General features: G+C 39.0%; 1 protein-coding gene and 1 pseudogene across 1 annotated transcript in view; both read right to left on the minus strand.

The window, feature by feature from the left end:
- Positions 1–5,581, minus strand: part of dis3l (DIS3 like exosome 3'-5' exoribonuclease) — a 29,400-nt gene extending 23,819 nt beyond the window's left edge. The window contains exons 1-3 of the mRNA XM_085358710.1: positions 5,357–5,581; positions 3,183–3,333; positions 1,501–1,629 (exon numbers count right to left, since the gene is read on the minus strand). Coding sequence (XP_085214836.1) covers positions 1,501–1,629; positions 3,183–3,333; positions 5,357–5,486 — 410 coding nt within the window. The 5' untranslated portion in view covers positions 5,487–5,581. The remainder of the gene's footprint in view (positions 1–1,500; positions 1,630–3,182; positions 3,334–5,356) is intronic.
- Positions 5,582–18,719: 13,138 nt separating this feature from the next.
- LOC146640227 (uncharacterized) lies at positions 18,720–19,868 on the minus strand (annotated as a pseudogene).
- Between the last annotated feature and the right edge of the window lie 224 nt (positions 19,869–20,092).

A 20,092-nucleotide genomic window follows, 5' to 3' on the forward strand; every position in this document is an offset into this window, starting at 1 on the left:
ACACACACACACACACACACACACACATTAAATGAACTCACAAGTTTAGCATAAGATGCATGAAAGCAAATTGCCCGCTAAAGCAGTAATCTTTAACATATCCCACTAAGTTTTTGCTGTTTTGTAGGTGGAAGTTATGATTTCACACTACTTGTAATTCAAATGGTGCTTCCACAGAAAGAATATAAAAAATAAATAATTGAGTGCCTTATCTATATAATAAACACATTTCATGAGAACACACTGCACTTCTAGCTTCATTTTTTGGCACAACATAAAAGTTTGTCAGATCGTGATTAACATTACAACCAAGTCTCTATTATTAAAAACACTCATTAAATCCTTTTGGTGCTTTTCTCTATTAAACTGGTATAAATATTAATCACTTTTAAGCTGCCATTCACAAGTCCTCCTGACTTCTTTGTTCCTGCACTTGTTTTCTACCTGAAGTGGAGGAAAAACATTTTTGAAAATGTTAAAATGACCCCTTTACCCATTGAACCCCTATTGGGACAAAACACTATGAATGCTCGATTGACATCTTAGCCAGTACGTGTGCTCTAAGTGCCATATGCATCTGCACCGCTGGCCTGTTGCACAATTTGAAAGAAAGTTCAAATGTAATGTTTACATTTTTAAATCTCCCAGATGAATTTTGCACACGTGTGAACTATACATTTATGTCACTTTCACAAAATATTTTTTAAACCCAGAGACTTAACATTTTTAGAAACACAATTTCCTTTCAACAGTTGCTGAGCAGAAGTAGTCAGCAGGTGCAGTCAAAGACATTTTGTGTGATTGGATGATTATCAGGATGTCCTAAAAGCATCATTTGAAAAACCTTCAGTTAATCCAGTCCAAGAACAAAAGAACATATTTCTCCCATACTGGCTTCCCTGTTAAATCCAGAATTTAATTTAAAATCTTCTTACACAGAAAAGTCTTGAATAATCAAACCCCTTTTACACACCCACTTTACTCTCAGGCTGCGGGCTTATTTGTGGGGTTTACAAAAGTAGAATGGGAGGCAGAGCATCAGCCTTCATGCCCTTTTTTGTAGAACCAGCTTCCTATTTGCACACGGGAGACTGACGCCCTCTCACTATTAAGATTAGGATTAAAACTTTCCTTTTTGATTTATAGTTAGGGCTGGATTGAGTGACCCTGAATCCTCCCTTAGTTACGCTGCAATAGGCAAGATTGGGGACTTCCCATGGTGCAAGTATTTCATCTTTACTGAAGAACTGAATATGTTTTATTAGCATAATCTCCATTATAATTAATGAGATTTACAAATTTCACCTAGTGAAACATGTAACGTCACACTTTGACCCAGAAAAACAAAATGAAGTCAAAGAAGTATAAGTAGAAGAAAAAACATGACAAAGAGGAAAAAATGAGAAAGGAAAAGACTCTATAGACTCTATTTCTATGCTACATGTGCTGCAGCAACTTGACTGTACACTTCAGTGAGTGTGGTAAATAATGAGCACTGACCTGGTCTGCCATTTTTCCTGGCTCTCGCCCTTCTCTCGTGGACAGTAAGAGTACTTCTGAAATTCATTGGCAAACAGCACGCAGTCGTGTCGAGGGTCTTTGACAAGGGTTTGCAGCCGCTTGTAATATCTGCACAAACGCACATTACAAAAACAAGTACATTCAATAAAATCATAAATTACACTCAAGAAAGCCTCTCATTAGTTTGGGAGAATGGTGGGGATGTTAGGAGAACGTTAACCCTGAAGCACGAGGGAGAAAAAATAGACCAACGTATGTTGACTTTTCCTAACATAATTTATGTTCCTTTGTTCATTTTGGCTCATTTTTTAAATTCACTCTTGTTTGTAAAAATCAAAATAAAACAAAGACTTGTCTGTCAGATAATATGCATTAGACCTAAACATAAGATCCTGATCTGAAATTATTGAAAGAGGATGACACCTGGCTTTGTTATCCTTTGACTTTCACAATAAAAGCCCAGTTGGTGAACTAAAGCAGCAGATTGCTTTTTTCTGAAACATGTTGACTATGTGTGAACACTATACTGCACTAACTTTAACGTGGCACATTTCAGAGTACATGTAGTAGCTGTTTCACACTAAAAATGAACACTTGTACTGATCAAACAGATGAAATAAGAAATAAAGGCCTACAAATGCCCCGATCACTAGTTGAGTTAATATAGATGATGTATAGAAAATTCAGCGATTCTGCAAAGGTGAAACTGCAAAGAGAGTCCACGATGAAGCTTTTTTCTCTTTGCTGTGTACGTTAAAGTCAATGGAAAACAGTAAGTAGTGATTCAGTATGACAACTCTGTATGTTTCACCAGATGTCCACCTAACACTATCAAAGTGAAGCCTCATCACATTAATGATGCAACACTCTAAAATGGCTGTGTGAGCACAAATCAGGAATAAACTGGACTGAAACCCGAGTTCACGTGGGACTTCTTATTTACAGTGCTCATCAAGTTTGTCCAAAGCGCTCCTGCATGTTTATGCTGGACACATATTTCAAGTCACAGGCTATATCAGCTTTGTCAGCAGAGCTCTGATATAATGAGGCTGACCCCTGGTCAATGTCTACAAACATGTGTAGCTAGGTTAAGCTGGGCACACAGCTAACAGCTTGATTATGAATGCAACTCAACATTTCAAACAGAAATTCAAAAAGAGCATCAGAATGGGGAGGAAAGTAGTTTAAAAGACTTTGAGCACGGCTGGTTACTGGTTGCAGATGAGCTACTCTGAGCATTTCAGGAAGCAGGTGCCGTGTTTGGGGATAGTTAACAACGCAGACAAGTTGCATTCATTTTAATGACATCACCACTAACTGCATTTTAAGACATGCAGTTAGTGGTGACAGGTTAATTGGAAACACTAAATTGCCCATAGGTGTGAATGCAGAAATGCGAGTGTGAATGGTTGTGTTAGTCCTGTGAGACTGGCTGACACATACCCAGGAGGGATGGATCAGCATTTACTGATTTCAGTGGTCAATGTGTTCTTCAACATTACATGACTGTTCAAAACCTACATGATGAAGAACTGAAACAGTTTCCATGTAACAAAGCCACAAATAACAAAAAAGAACATCAGTACTGGCCTGTTTCCTTCCCAGTAAACTCCCCCCACCAAAAACAAAAACAAAAACAAAAAAACCCCAAACAATTGTACCTGCGATTCTTGCTCTGTAGAGCCTGGCAAGCAGTCTGGGTGAAGATGATGCCCTGCAGCTCTCTGAACTCCAAGATCTCCAGGTAGTCGACCACGACAGCAACATCAGGCACCACATAGTGGGTCAAATCTCCGGGCAGCAGCTTTCCATCTGTTTGGGAAGATCAATGTTCAGCGATAAAGGCTTCTTTCTACAGCTCTTTATTTGCTTGATTTCCTATTGGAAATTTTATCAACTGTGCTAAAAGACACTTAAAAGCATCCTTCTTTTACATTTGCTTGTTTCCTACTAAACGTTGCACAGATGACAGGAATCGACGTACATCCAGAGAAATGCGTTTAAATATTTTCCAAAATGTCCCATATAAAGAGTTTATTGTGCTTACACATCACTCTCTTTGAAATACTTGTTTTTACTTTATTTGCACACCAGATGTTCATCAGCATATTATATGGCAAAAACTAAATTTATTGTTACTTTGATATATTTCAGTACCAGTTATTGTAATGCAGTCTATCTTGATTATGACCCATCATATTAACAGTGAGCAGCCTCGCAGCAGTTTTCCAGGCTTTCTAAAAGTCTTTCTTTGGACACTTGATGGTTTTTCATTCACAGTTATTATACCAAACATTTTCATTTAGTTTTAATTTGTTAAGCCTAACCTATGAATCATTCATTAAAAAAAACACCTAACTCGAGGGATGAACCAGGGTTATATCTAGACATTATAACACAGCAAAAATAAATAAATAAATTGCATCTTTTTCCAATTTCTTTAGCTGAATCTATGAAAAATGCCACAGATAATGCAGTCTGACATTCATAAAATAGTATTTTTCACCAACAGGCTGATATCTGCAGCACTATTAGCCTAAAACTTGATATAAACATAAACCTGGCACGTCTTATACAATGGGATTTCTTTTTAGGTCTTCAGATATTTCAATAAATTGTTGCACCTATTTTCTATTTTCCAAGCAAAATGCAAAGACATGAGGTGTTGCTCACAATGTTTTCAGGGCGCTGTATAACCTACAAACACAAGGAAGATCTGTATTAAGATGAAGTCAATATACACAATATACACAGAAAAAAACCTTTTGAACTCGTATTGATATTTCATAAAAGTGCTGATCATTCTCATCTCAAACACAAATGTGCAAGCTTAAGTGATTGTTCTTTACTACAGATGACCCTATCAAGTATTTGGATCACATATCAGTGCAGTCCAGACTCAAAAAGCAAATCCAGTTCTACACTGTTCTGCGTTTACATCCCTACTGTCAGCAGCAGATCACCAGCTGATCATAGCATGAAGGAAACCAACAGCTAAAGAGCTGGCAGCCTGCAGGCCTTTTACACCTGCTGTGCCCAAAGCTTTTCTCTGAATGCTTCTAACAAACTGTGGTCAAGTGAGTGGACGTCACTAAAAAGCTCTACAAACCTGTTGGCTTTACTCTCTCACTTGCATGTTCTCATTAAATATATCTGGTTTAACAACTACTACGAACACTTTATTGAACTTACGATAGCACTGTTGGTTGTGTCAACTTGATTAATATTACACCAGTTCACCTGTCTCTTATCAGCCCCACTCCATGCATTACATGCATATGAAGATGTGCACTTACATTAAGACTGAGAGCAGTGAAAGAAGAAACTGTCATAACCATAAAGCACAGATCAATAACGATTCTGAGCTAAAATTAACTAGTGCAAGTACATTTAGGGAAAACAAAAACATGCTTTTTCAGGAAAGGAATCTTTGAGTGCATCCTGACTGCCTCTAACGAGTTTCTTCCTCACAGTGAGGAATATCGCATAACATTGTTCTGCCCACACAAGCTACCGATCTGATACCTTTTGGTTTTATATCTTAGACAAAGTCAGACTGGTGCACCCTTGCCTCTTATCTGTGCACAGGTTTGCCATTTAACTGTCATACGAGGTAATTCTAGCTTTGGGTCATACTGTATGCACTTTGCTATTTCACGATTCATGTTACAGTGAAGCAAAGTATAATATAATAAAAATGACGTTATTTTCCTCATGTGATTGTGTACAGCCCCAAACCCCTACCTGCCAGCACTGCGTTAACAGCAACGTTAGATTCTTCTATAGCAGTAAACAAAGAGCAGTTTTTGTGAATGTGACATTTTGCTGATTTTACCATTTACACAGTCGGCCTGACACAGTGAGCTGCAGCAGGGGACCCGCTCTCTCAGATAGTGTTCCCGGACCACTCGGAGCTTCCGCCCCACGCAGCTTTTCAAATGCAGCACTCTCTCCGTTTTAATCATCGTCCACACTCACTAATGAGCCACATACAGCTGCCGGCGCTCGCTAACTTGCTGTTCAGCCAAGACGCGGGAAGACACGGTTGTAAACATTCACGGCAAAGTTCAGCGAAATACGGAAGGAAAGGCACGACCGCTGACGTCATGACGCCCAAGCAGTACCGCGTCTTGCTGCGTTCAAGTGCTGTCGGACGCTCACTCAGGCCAGTAATGGGAATTCGTCTTTTTGATGACCTCGGTACTGACTCGGATCAGCGATATAAGAGCCAACACTTATATCAACTCTCAAGGCTCCCAAGCTGCATTACCCTTTATCCAAATGAAGCAACGTTAAAGCCTTTAATTCATCTTCATGTTGGCAGTTAGAGTCAAATCTAATCTGAGCTGCTCCCGTGTCTGTATGTTTTCATTTGGCAGTTTTACGCCCAGTGCCCTTCCTGACACAACTATACTACAATACTACCATAAAAGTAATTATAGTAAACCTTACGATTTCCACAAATTTAAACAAAACTACATTAATATCAAAGCATCAAGGAATACTACAGATGTGTATAAAGGCTTCATTTATATTGCACAGTTTCAGTGTTTTAGTGCTAAAACAGTAAATGTTACAATTTTGGTGCTACTTTAATCTCTATGTCATTTAAATGTACTACCAAAGTAAAAGAAAAGTTCTTAAAACATATGAGAGAGACAGAATGTGTATTAAAGATGAACATAGCAGCCGTGACATGGTCATGTCACCCACGAGTCTGTAGATTAGAGTTTGAGGGACTTTTTGTTTGTATGGTTTTATTTGTTTGTTTGTTTTTAATTTAACATATGACACATGGTGGATTTCAAATATGAGGACACTGCATGCATGACTGAGACTGTCAGTCACAATTGCCTGTTTTATACTTAATTAATGGAACCATGATATACAAAAGCATCACTGGCTTCACTTTTCACTATAGTGAGGTTCCAAACTGAAAAAGGGAGCTGAGTGTTTTTGGTCTTGCAGTCTTGGCATTTTGATACCAAACTACAAGCCAAGAGTAAATGCATAGACAGTAAAATACCCAGAATGGGTGCAGCAGCCAACGACTGGCCAGAAACACCAGAGGAGCGAAACACCAGCTCTTGGTAGACAGAGCAGTCACCCAAGAGTAAGACCAGACTAACCATTCTGTTTACTGGATTGCCTGGATGACCACAAGAAAGCCTATGACTCAATGCCCCACACATGAATCCTGGAATGCCTAGAACTGTACAAGATCAGCAGGACCCTAGAGCCTTCATTAGGAACTCAATGGGGATGTGGCAAACAACAGTAGAGGCTAACTCCAATAGCAAAGTCACCATCAAATGCTGGATTCACCAAGGAAATGCTCTTTCTCCATGGAGAATGGAGCAGTGGTCATTTCCTCTACATGGATGACACCAAGCTGTATGCCAGGTGTGAACTGCCATAGTCCTGCCGAGTCACCTGAATGGTAATAACAAGATCCAGGATATCAACACCTTTGCCCTGCTGGGATAATAAGCAGGCCAAAGGAGGCGATAGAAGCCACCATGCATGGAGGGTTTCACCCCGAGGCTGTACGCTAAACAAAAGGAAGGCGGCCGGTGATTAGTGAGTGTGAGAACCACGCTCCATATGAGACAACAAACATCCACGAGTACATCAGGAAGATAGTCACAACTCACTGCGTGCTTAGCGAATACCTCAGGCAGCAGAAACACAAGAAAGAAGAGGAGCAAGACAAGGAACCATCATGGAAGGACAGGCCCCTCCCAGAGACCGACGGACAAACCAACCGAACATAGTAGTGGTGGACAAGCAGAGGAAGATGGTTGTAGTGACCGATGTAGCGACATTTTACTGTTGGTAAGATGCTCCTTTTCTCTGAGTTGTTTCAAGTCAAGTCAAGTATTTATTTATTGTCATTGTCAAAGAACAATGAAATTGCGTTTGGGGCTTCCGTGCAACCCGTAAAAAAAAAACAAAAAACAAAAAAACCCCTTAAAACCCAAGTGTAAATATTTAACCCAGTGTGACTTCAGTGCAATGAGACAATCCTTAGCAACAACATGAGAACAAGACAGGTAATGTTCATAGGACATTCAGACAAAGACCTGAGAAACATGACAAAATGCAACAATGCAACCCGTTCAATATTATTGTACTGTGAGATATGATGGTTGTCTATTTAAGAAAGGGGGGGGGGGGGCAGGGGGGGAATCACTGCTAATCACTTCATCCCTTGTCTTCTGCAATGTCTCCACAGGTCAGAGTGGCTGCAGACGCTGGGGGGCAACAGAAGCACCAGACCATGTGTGTTCAAGGTGTAGGCAGTCAGCATGTGTTTTCTGGGATTACTGGGTAATAAAAGTGGGACACTCTCAAGTGGTCTGGCAGAGACTACTGTGTACCAGTAATAGGCCAGGCATTGGCTTTCCACCAGACCCTGGGCCACCAAAACGTGGTTTGACCTGAGGCATTGCTGGAAGCAAAGTGGGTAGAGGTCAGGTATATTTTTTACTTTACTTTTCTTTACTTTTTGGAGTAATGACCCTGACACTGATCACAACAAAGAAGGGAAATACCTTAAACTTCTATTTGTAACGAGGTGTTTTCATGCTGTTTTATTGCTACTTTTGCTAGAAGCACTTGTTATTATCAGCTAATAGTAAATATTTAGATAACTATAGACGTTATAATACTTTTGACAGGTTTCTTCCTGGAGTGCAGGAAGATGCAGGAGGCTGTTGCAGCTCAAAAGGAATATTTGAAGTTGATCCAATGTGTGTTGTTAAACAGCGGAGGAAGTTGTTGTTAAGCAATGCAAAGTAGCAGGCGAAGTGGGGCATTCCTCTCGCTGCCGCTGCTGCTCTTTGGCTGTGCTGTGAAGAGGAGCTGCAGCAGAGCACCAGCACAGATTCTGCGCTCAAGTTGAGAAGTGCTCCGACACAGATGCTGAGGACTTAACTCGAGTTCATGGACCGGCATCGTTTGAAAAAGTCTGTTTTAAAATGACGCATCCCCGCTAAAGGTAAGCACTAAAAATGATTTTATCATTTTTTTCTACACGCACAGCTATTCGTTTAAGGGGGATATCGAAAAATCACTATTCAGCAGGAAGCAGTTTGTAATGATATTTCCTAATATCAATAATCTCTCTCTCTCTCTCTCTCTCTCTCTCTCTCTCTCTCTCTCTCTCTATCTCTCTCCATATATATATATATATATATATATATATATATATATATATATATATATATATATATATATATATATATATATGTGTGTGTGTGTGTGTGTGTGTGTGTGTCTGTATGTATGTATATATGTGCTACATGAGCACTTTTGAACCAAATTTTGAACCATATAAGCACAATAAGCTCTTGCTATTTCTTGCGATTTCATGATTTAATAACTGTTGTCTTTCTGGCGATAATATGAGGCTGGCTTCCCCCAAAAGTTAGTTTCATAACTCATTTTTGAGCGGTCCTGCTGTCCCGTCCCTGTACGGTTTGGCCCTGTTTACCGCAAGTCGGCTCTTTGTTAATCTCCCCACTTTTCTGTTCAGTTTACAAGCGCCACGGCTAAACTTCACATCGCCTAACAGAAACACAGTCGACTCTTTTACACGTGGATGTAGTTCACAAATTAAGCAGCTGATTGATCAATTACTGAACCATTGCAGTCAGCTCCTGTTGGTGTTAAAAGGGTGTGACTGTGCACTGAGACGGTCCTCAGCAGTCCGTGTTTCATTAATTGGGCAACAGAATGATTATTGCTGTTGTTGTACATCCACCGAATCCGCCTGAGGAGTGAAAGCACGCAAAGTTTAACGAGCTTGCAGCGCTAGATGGCGATCTTGAGCAAGACACATAAACCTGGAGGTGTTCCACGAGGCTTTGTGTGTGCGGAGGTTGCGTGTCTTTGAACGTTACATCCACTGGTTGAAAGAAATAGAATATTTGCATTCGGTGACGATGTAAAGTTCAAAGTCAGTAGAGAGAGAGAGATATAAATTTAGAGCCTCACAAAGAACATGCAAGTTCTTAAGAGAGACGCTTTTCAATTTCTGTTTTGTGTTCTCCTTTCAAGTTGTTAACATTTATTGCGCAGCTGTAGTGCTATGCAATATGTCACGGTTGGCATTTGTCACAAACATGCCCTTGCAATAATAGTAATGCAGCTTTTGACGACTCCCGGGCTCTTACTTTAATTAAATGAGTTTTACTTTTTAAGATGAGGCTGTGTGGGTGGCATCGACAGTTCAAGACCATAAGTCCTCAGAACAGAATGTGCAGGTCAGGGCTGCACCACTAGCACTGCTTTGGCAAGATGATAAGGTTGTAAGAAATCCAAAATGCATTTATCTGAGAAAAACAAAGTAAACGAGAGCGATGTCAGGTGGCTGCAGTCTCACTTAGGAATAGACCTCAGTGTCAGGAGCTTGTCAGGCTTGTGAGTTGCATCAGTGTTTGACAGAAAGGAGAGAGCAGTGTGATGTGCAGATATAGTCCCAGTTGTCTTCGGGCTAGATAATGTTCTGAAATTTGCGATTTAAGTGATCAATTCACGCAACGCTGAATTTAAAAAGAAATAACAAAAAGTTAAGAGAAAAAAAATGAATATAAGAAAAAATATATGAGCAAAGAGAGAACAGGTTCTTATTATATCAAACACCTGTCAATTCACATTGCCAAGAGAAAAAGTGCACATTAAATAAACAATGATAAAAAAAAATCTCATGATTTCTGTTAGATTCAAATAAAACACACAAATGAAAAAAAGCACAGAGGTCTTGTTTTTCTTTTCATGGAATACATTTTTCCAGTGCAAAGCTTGACAAAATTCATTTATCAAGTTCCCCCTCCCTCAAACAAAAAGAAAATAATTCCTGTTTGTTGCTCATCAAGCAGAAATCTATTCACTTCACTCGAATTCAGTTTCAGTGCCAAATCAGAAGGCGCTTTACATTGTATGATGATATATTTTAACTTGGCAGATGTAACACATTTTTCCACATTAACTAAAACTTGCAGCTATGTAGTAACAGTACATACGGATTTCCTCTGATTTCAGTTTCCAAATTCTGAATATTGACTTGTAAATAATAGAATGTGAAAAAAGGGGGTGGGAATAGAAAAAGTGTAAACTTCATCCCAATCCTCTTCGAGCACGAACCTTGTGTAGATATAGATATTTTCATATTATCTATCTATCTATCTATCTATCTATCTATCTATCTATCTATCTATCTATCTATCGCAGTCATCATATAATATGAACTCTGATGTGCTTTTACAAAACATCTAATTTTTTCTGTTTAGATCAAAGATTATTCTAAATTTCAAATAATGTGATGCACTTTAGTTTGAAGGCTGTTGTGGGTTCATTATTTTATAGCTTTTCTCAAATCATAGCAAAACCATGTGCAACAACTGGATCACTATTCTGCTTTTCTGTCTGAGTATAAATACTTTGGAAGAGATGGTTCAAAGCCAAGCCTGTTTTAAGTAGAGCCAAAGCATTACAGTGGTATTTACTGTACTATGAACAAGTATTTCCCCCTTCCTTATCTCTTTTGGCATTTTTTTTATATTTGTCATACCTAAATGTTTCACAACATCAAAGAAATGTTATTACTAAACAAAGATAACCCAAGTAAAAAATAAAGTGCAGATTCTGAATTGTGTTTTAATTTATTAAGGGAAAAAAAAGCTATCCAAACCTACCTGATCTTATGTGTAAATGTATTGGAAGTAAGTTTTGGAACGCTGAGCTCACTTTCACCAGTAACACCCACACCCGATTATTGCCACACCAGCTGAATCAAGAAATCACTTGAAACCTGTCTGACAAAGTGAAGTCGGCTAAAAGGTTGCTAAAAGCATCTCGTGCTACAATCTGAAGAATCGACTAAGAAAGAAAGTCACTGACTATGATGAGAGCCATCATCCAGAAATTTAGAAATCTTGGAGCAGTGGGAACCTTGCCAGGAGTTGCTGGTCTACCATGACTACTCTGTGATAGACAACTCATCCAGGAGATTACAAAAGAACACAACAACAGAAAGATGACTGCTTCGGCTGTATTAATAGGAGTCACTGATTGAGAATCTGTTCTTCAGCTCATACCAAACAACACTTTGACTACTCCATAGGCCGCATCTTAATAGTCCCTCAGCACTGCTGCACTTGTGATTTAGTCCATAAATGGTAAACATAATTCCAGTGTTTAAAGAATAACAGGCTGTTGAGGGTACCGAAGTGTGTCGCCAGTAGAAAATAGTTCCTGTAGGCCAGATACCCTCCCATGCATACAAACCAAATAGTCCGCTGTGCCTTGCAATCACAATCACAGCCATTAAATACCTGAGTTGGTACAGAGTATACAGCAGGAAAATCAGAGGAAGCAGAGTGCTGTTCCTCTGGACAAGTGGAAGATTTTTTTTTTCTTGCCCCTAAAATTCAATGATGTGTGTGCATCGTGTTGAAAGTACTGTTTGTCAGTCTACTAGCACATTAAACCAGACTTTCCATTTCCATTCCTATTTTGGCACAAAATGCTTTTTATATTCATGCTCATTTTGAGAAAGGGAGAAAATACATTTACATCATCTAGCACGTCAAGCAATGTTTGAAAAAGATAAACGGTTTGGGCAGGAAGAAAGTTCGAGTTTATGCACAAATGTCAAATTCAAAAGCTAGGCAGTGTTGTCCGTTTCTTTCATGCCAGCAAAAAGCCAGTTTCCTGTTACTTTATTTTGTATACTAACATTATTAGTATGACCAGATAAATCAGCGAGATTATTGGTGGGATGCTGCCATGTCCCTGAATTACTGTTGTGTATTTACTAGGTAATAAATTTGGCAGCAGGAGGCTGTTAAATGCTGACTTTCACCTAAGAGCTGCTGGTGGTTGGCATCTGATGTGATCTCTCCATCTTACTGTGGACAGACCATGATACTGTGCTGCAGCAGCTGATTTTCCAGTTTGCTGACCCCTTTCTCTAGGGAATCCTACATATTCTGTCAGATCAATACATGTAATCAGTGCTGATAAATGGGAGAACGCTAGCTGTTGTTCCTCAAGGACATGTCATATTGGACTTCCAGCTCTTGTGGCCTGAGCTTCTTATGCTGGTTATTAGAAAAAAGATGCAGGAAAATGTAATAGCAAGTAGTGTTATATATGGTATTAGAATAACTGGTTGATTGCTAAAAGGTTTGTGTGTGGGTGTAGGGGGACGCTATGAATTATGGAGAGAATTTGTCTAAGAGTTTGAGCTCTGTTCTCTCAGGATGAGGCAACGGCAAAACATCAGCCATGCAATTCAAATAGCTCATAAGGTGGAGGTAAAAAGGAGAGACCATTAAGGCCAGCAGCCCATCGGCTCTCAGCGTCCTATTCATCGTGCAACAAAGGCCGAGCAAGCAGGAAGAAAAGCAACATGAAACATTTTTAAGTGGTTCTGCCTAGTGGGCACTTTAGAGTGGACAGGAGGGAGGGCGATGAGGCTGGCCATTACAAAGCATCATGAATTCTGTCCTTAGGGCAAATGCACGAGTAACACATTATAGACAAAACAGATGGAGGGCTCTCACGTGAAGGGAGAGAAAGAGAGCAGCGTCGTACGAGTGCAGGACAGGATAGGTCGCTAAGGTTTCAGGGGTTGCTGTGACCTGGCAAATTGACACATGCTTTGAAAAATGGAACCAGTGTGTAGTTTGTGTTAGCTGAGGGCATGCAAAGGCTTTCTTGGAGAGGAGGCTCTTTTCACCAGCTTGTGATGGAAGCCACGATAGATACAGCGCATCCCAAAAGTTTCCACAGTGCTTCACTTGTTCCAAATTTTAGTCGTGTTGCAGCCTCATTTCAAAATGGATTCAATAAATTTTTTTACCTCAAAATTCTACCGTGCAATGACAACGTGAGAAAGGTTTGCTTGAAATTTGTTCTAAAAAATAAAAATAATAGAAAGATGTGCAGCCTCTGTCACGACACTCAGGTGCATCCTGTTTCTGCTGATCTTTTGTGAGAGATTTTTACAACTTGATTGCACACGTCCTACTGCTGAAAATCATCTCCATACTGTGACACTTCAATGTGCCACTGACAGGTTTGCGTGTCACATAATGCTCAAGCCTTTTAATTCATCTGCAATTGTTTTAATTTTCCAATTATTTCTAATAAAGGTCTTTAAACCAAGTTTGAAGGCAGCTGTTGTCCTCACAGGTCAACCAGCACAAACATGACGTTACAGAGTAGGAATAAGATCGCTGTGAATATGAAGAATATAAATGAACTCAGTTTTGTCCCATGCAGCAGTTATACTGGTCCACACAACACTGATGGGGAACATTTCTTTCTACAGAACAATTTCCATTTGGTTCATTTATGTTCAGTTTGGTAATAAGTGACGTGTTAGACATATTACAGGATTATCTAAGCTTAGACGCAGCGCAGAAAGGTTTTTACAATCAAAGGCTTTAAAACTGATGTGCATGTGTCCTATTCTAGGAGCTATAAGTCTCTATTTTATCCAAAAGGCAGAAATTCAACCCCACGCCACTCTTGAAATAACAGATTGATCATTTGCATAGAGAGGCAGAAAGAGTTGTATAGAGAAACAATTTTTAAAAAAGTTCAGGAAGTAAATGATGGAAAAATAAAATAATAAAATAAAAATAGTTCAAACTAAATGGAAAAGTAATTAACTAATTTAAAAAGAAAATGCTTGGAGAAAATGTAATTACAAATATCATTTTCTGTCACATTTTTCCCTGAGATGGACTTGTGCCGTGTCCTGTCCTGCCACTTTGCAGAGCTATCAGCTCCAGTGGAAAGTGGTTAAGCAAGTGGGTGAATTTCTGTCACATTTATTTTTGACATTTTAGATTTGGTACATGGATTCGTTCTTTTAGGTCTTTCCAGACTGTATACTAGGGGACATGAAAATGAGGAAAAGACCAAAGAAAAAATGTAAACTGAACAAAATAAAGAAATGTGACCATTCAAGAAAAACGTTCATTAATGTTTTGTTATGGTAAACGGACTGATTCTTATATAGCTCTTCTACTCTCCCGGAGTGCTCAAAGTGCTCAACATGCCACATTCACAGTCTTCTGTGCTTTTAAGTACTTGCTAACTACCATTCACACACCGACGGATGCATCGGAGAGCAACTTGGGGTAACTAGCTTGCCCAAGGATATTTGGCATGCGGACCAGGGGGAGCTAAGACAGGGATCGAACCACCAACCTTCTGATCAGTAGATGACCTGCCCCGCCTCCTGAGCTACAGTTACAAGCTACATGTATAGATAAAAAAAAACACACACACAGCAAACACAAGACATCACCAAATTTAGTTTCACTTGTTTGTTTTTCCTTTTGCAGTTGTTGTTCTCAGTAGTTCTGCTGGCATGACATGGATTGTAAGCAGGCTTAGGATGGGCATTAACATGTAGCAATTACAAATATACTTTCTACTTTCAGTCTAAAATAATATGGTAGTTTGCTGATGGTTAGTCTCCATTTAGTCTCTATTTCAGGCAGTAGGATTTGGGGGGAATTTTTTGTTTTTTTTATAAAACCCTGGAGACAAACTATTAGAACAACTATGTTGCTGGTAATGAATATTGACCTTGTCTGGTCTGTGAGACAAGTAAGAGCAGAGTTCATGCTGTGACCCACTGGTACGCAGGGACTGAGGGGAGAAAGGGTTTTAATTCTGCTGTTGCATAATATACTATTTTGACTGTACATGTGGAGAGTACTGCTCAGTCACATTAGAGAGGCCCTTAATTATCCTCTGCATCTTAGTGTGCAGTTACTTTTTCTGTGGATTTAGCATTCATAAGAAGTTGTCGACTTCAAGCTAAACAGCTTTGCCAGTTTCCGTCATCACAGACACTGGGTGCTGGAAGCATTATAGTGGATTATACTAAGTCCAGCAGAGCACAGCAAGACTTGCTCAATGTAAAGCAATCCTCTTCATTTTCTGACAGTCAACAGTCTCCGTGGGGGTTAGTTACTGGCCATTTTGTGGCAGCTGCTAACCAACAGAACAACATGCTCTGACATGAAATTTAATCAACAGCTAGGTCCATAAATATTTGGACAGAGAACAATTTTTTGTCATTTTGGTTCTGTACGTTACCACAATGAATTTTAAGTGAAACAACTCACATGCAGTTGAAGTGCAGGCTTTCAGCTTTATTCAGTGGGTTGAACAAAAAGATTGCATACATGTGAGTAACTAAAGTATTTTCATGAACACAACCCCTTCATTTCAGGGGCTCAAAAGTAACAGGACAAATTAACTAACTGAAAATAAAAGGTTCATTTCTAATAGTTGTTTGAAAAACCCCTTTGGTGGCAATGACAACCTGAAGTCTTGAACTCATGGATGAACACAGATGCTGGTTTCCTCCTTTTTAATGCTGTCACAGGCCTTTGCTGCAGCAGCATTCAGTTGCTGGTTGTTTGTGGGTCTTTCTGTGCAAAGTTTAATCTTCAGCAAGTGAAATGCAGCTCAGTTGGGTTAAGATCAGGTTGTTTGCATCAATAAACTCCTGGGTTGCTTTGGCCGTATGTTGTGGCTTATTGTCCATCTGTATTATGAAACACTGCCTAATCAATCTGACTGCATTTAGCTGGATTTGAGCAGACAGTCTCTGAACACCTCAGAGTTCATGAGCTGTTCCACACCTTCTTCATACTTTTCTCTTGCCATCATTCTCGTAGAGGTTGATCTTGGTTTCATCTGACCAAAGAAAGTGGAAAGAAAGTTCTTGAGGCTGATGAGTGGCTTGCACCTTGCAGTGAACCCTCTATATTTACTTTCATGCGGTCTTCTCTTTATGGTAGACTTGGATATCTATATGTCTACCTCCTGGAGAGAGCTGCTCACTTGGTTGGAAATTATTCTGCGATCAGCCACCACTGTTGTCTTCTGTGGACAATAAAATCTTCAAAATGCTAGCACCACACCTCAAATCAACTCCAGGGTTTTTCTCTGCTTAATTGATAATGACATAACAAAAGAGTAGCCCACACCTGCCTACGAAATAGCATGCAAGCACCACACAGAAAAGACCTGGCTAGGTGGTTGAATCAAACCCAGGACCTTCTTGCTTGTGAGGCAACAATGCTAATCACCGCACCACTGTGCTGCTCAATATTGATCGTTATTGATAACTTTAAAAAAAGTAATCTGAAAGTAACTAATTATCCTAGTTTCTTTGTTTAAAAAGAAAAAAGTAAACAGCCATAGCTTAGTTCATTCAGTACCCCCAACACTCTAAGAACTAAAACTGATAATTACTTAAATATTTTGGTGCAACACTTTTACACTCAAAAATAATGAGTAAATGCAAAAACAATCACATCTCTTAAATACACCTTATTAATTGAGTAAATCCAACTAAAATGGAATAAGTTGTTATGAACAATTAAAGATGTTACAGTAACATACAAAATTGAGTAAATACAATTGAAAATGTAAGTTAAAACAACAGTAACCAAAAGTTCAAACTACATAAAATATTAATTAGGAAATGCTGAAATGCTTGGCACATTTAACCTACACCATTACAATTATTTGTTTTTAAATAATGGTTCAATTGACTTAATATTTTTAAGTTAACTTAAGCAAAAACACACACACACACACACACACACACACACACACACACACACACACACACACACACACACACACACACACACACACACACACACACAGGAAAAAAGAACCACGTCAGTTCAACATTGTTCACAATGATTTATTTTAAACAGCTTTTTTGTGAATCACACATTTAGCAGATTCCTTCTCTGAACACAGTGAGCTGAAATCTGTTCTACATTCAGTGGATAAAACTTGGATAAAATTTCAGTCACAACAGCCTTATATAATAAAATTGCATCCAAATTGGCATGCTTGATAAAACTCTGTAAAACTGGCATATTGATGCTAACAACAAGAAAAATGTACCTGCCATACAAAGAATAAAAGTGGCTCAAGTGAACACAGTGCTTTACCTTTTCAGAAAAGGTCAAATCATCTAACATCTGCAGGAAGCTCCTGAGGATGTTTTACCAGTCGGTGGTTGCTGGAGTACTTTTCTATGCTGTGGTGTGCTGGGGGAGCAGCACAGCAAAGAGGGACTCATCCAGGCTGGAGAAACTGATCAGGAGGGCTAGCTCTGTGGTCGGCATGAAGCTGGACACTCTGGTGACAGTGGCAGAGAAAAGGACATTAAAGAAACTGATGGACATTATGGACAATGCTGGGCATCCTCTGCACACGGCCATTAACAACCAGAAGAGTCTGTTCAGTGACAGGTTGCTTCTCCCCAAGACAAGAACTAACAGACTTAAAAACTCCTTTGTCCCACACGCCATCAGACTGTTTAACTCCTCTCTGGAGGGGAGAGGGAGGGGAAACAGGAGGACAAAGGAGGGGGGAACAACTAAGCTGTAGTGCCTCTTCACCTCACTGTGCAATACCTTTTGTGCAATACTTTTGTAAATAGTCAACAGTGCAATAGACTCAATACTTGAAATGTGCAATTCACTTGTATTTTTATTTTTATTCCTATTTATTCTATTTATCCCCTTCGTATATTTTATTTATATTGTCTCTGTATTTATATATGTGTGTGTGTGTGTGTGTGTGTGTGTGTGTGTGTGTATATATATATATATAATATTCTGTAACTCTGTAACTTCTGTCGGTGCTGTGCTTTTTTGGAAATCTAATTTCCCAGAGGAACCCACCCGAGGGATTAATAAAGTTCTATCTAATCTAATCTAATCTAATCTAATCTAAATGACAAAAATAAAATTAAGATCCCAAAAAAATATAAATCCTGAAAAAAAAACAAAAAACATTTGCACTGTGACATAGTTTTTGAACATCTTATTTTGAGTCCAAAAAATTGGGAAGATTATAACTAAAGAGTGACCAAAAAACATCCATAATTTAAATAAAAAGGTTTCAAAAAGGATTGCGCTAAAAAAAAACAAAAAAAAAAAACACAGAAGATACTCTCTTCTGTGTGTTCACCTTAATGTGAATCTGGAAAGTTAATACAAAAACACAGTTTATGGTACAAACATTATTTATGAACAGGAATGTCAACACAATGTAATGTCGCAACTGAACCTTTTGATGAGCATTACATGTCACTTAACAAGTCTAACACTTTAAGAACAGCCCTGTGAAATTTTGTCTACAATGAACAGAGGTCATTTTTCAGTCTTTGAACCTTGACAGAAAGGTTTCCTGGATCCAGCTCCATGAACACTTTTTGAAATGCTTCAAATGTGCATTTGAAATTCTTGGGGTACTTCAGATCCAGAGCATAGCATAGTCCCAAAAGATAGCAACAGGCTTTGCTCAGATTCCCAAGTTTGCCCAGAACAGTAACGCCTTCAATAACAATACCCACATCAGTAGGTTCGCTGACCTGTCTTGATTCTGCAGCAGGTAAATCTTCATCACCTCCTCAGCCAAAGCCTCTTCAACAAAGACAGCATCAGCACCGTCCTTTAAAAAGAGAAACAACTGTTTTAAGCTCACATATTTCCAAACATTGAAACGAAAAGTTTCATTTGTATGACATCACCGGTACTCATAATATGTGGACACTGTGCTCCAAAATCTTTGAGCAAATGCTATTCTTTTGTATGCTTTGAAGTGTTTTTTTTTTCTTTAGAACAGTATCTTAAAACTTTTCTATGATCTCACAAGCTAAAATAAACTACTAATATTCCTAAAACAGATTTATTGCACCAACCTCAAAGGTTTTGATTAAGGCACTTGGATCCTCTCCCAGATGGTCAATGAGACATCTGATGATGACTTCTCGTTTTTTCTCGATGGAATTTCCACTCTGTAAAACAGGAAGTCTCAACTGAGGCAAAATTTGCACATTTAAAACATGACTTACCATTTCTAGCTTAAACATAACTATTTTTTTTCTGTTGTTGACCTGTTTTCACACCCACCATCAAGGTAAGAACACCTGTGGAGCTAAAATATTGAACAGAAACCTAAGAAAAGCCGTTTTTAGTGGAAGGGCCTCTTCAATGCTGTGTTGGAACGTTTTTGTGGTTAGAAAATGCAATCTTCCTTACCTGAAGCAGAAGGTTTAACTGTGCCCTGTGGCGTTGTCCAGCAGCACCTTTCTTGGCTTGAAACAAGGACAGGAGTTTGGATGAATACAAGTCCAACGATGACATGAACTTTGGTTCAAGGTTCAGGGTCGTGATCCTATGAAACTCTGCACTGACCTGGATGGGAGAGGACAAAAAACCAAGGACAAAAAAATCTGAAGGCCAAAATTCTGATTCAATCAAAAAAAAATCTACCATTTTTTGCAACCTGGACCTTATTTTCTAACATGCAAAAGATTAATTTACTCATCCAGACATAAATCCATATAAGTGGAGTTGTTCAGTATGCAGACTAAACCCTTAACATAAAGTATTATCTTCCACTAAGCTTCTAAATTTTATGTTATGAATTGCTTGCACTATTTCCCTGTGAGATTGTATAATCTTGGAGGGAAGAGGCGGAGCCAGGTTGCCCTCTGAAC

Source organism: Diplotaxodon limnothrissa, linkage group LG1 (assembly GCF_057381915.1).
Source record: "Diplotaxodon limnothrissa isolate DT_005_m linkage group LG1, D_limnothrissa_male_GT1.1, whole genome shotgun sequence".
Classification (NCBI taxonomy): Eukaryota; Metazoa; Chordata; class Actinopteri; order Cichliformes; family Cichlidae; genus Diplotaxodon; species Diplotaxodon limnothrissa.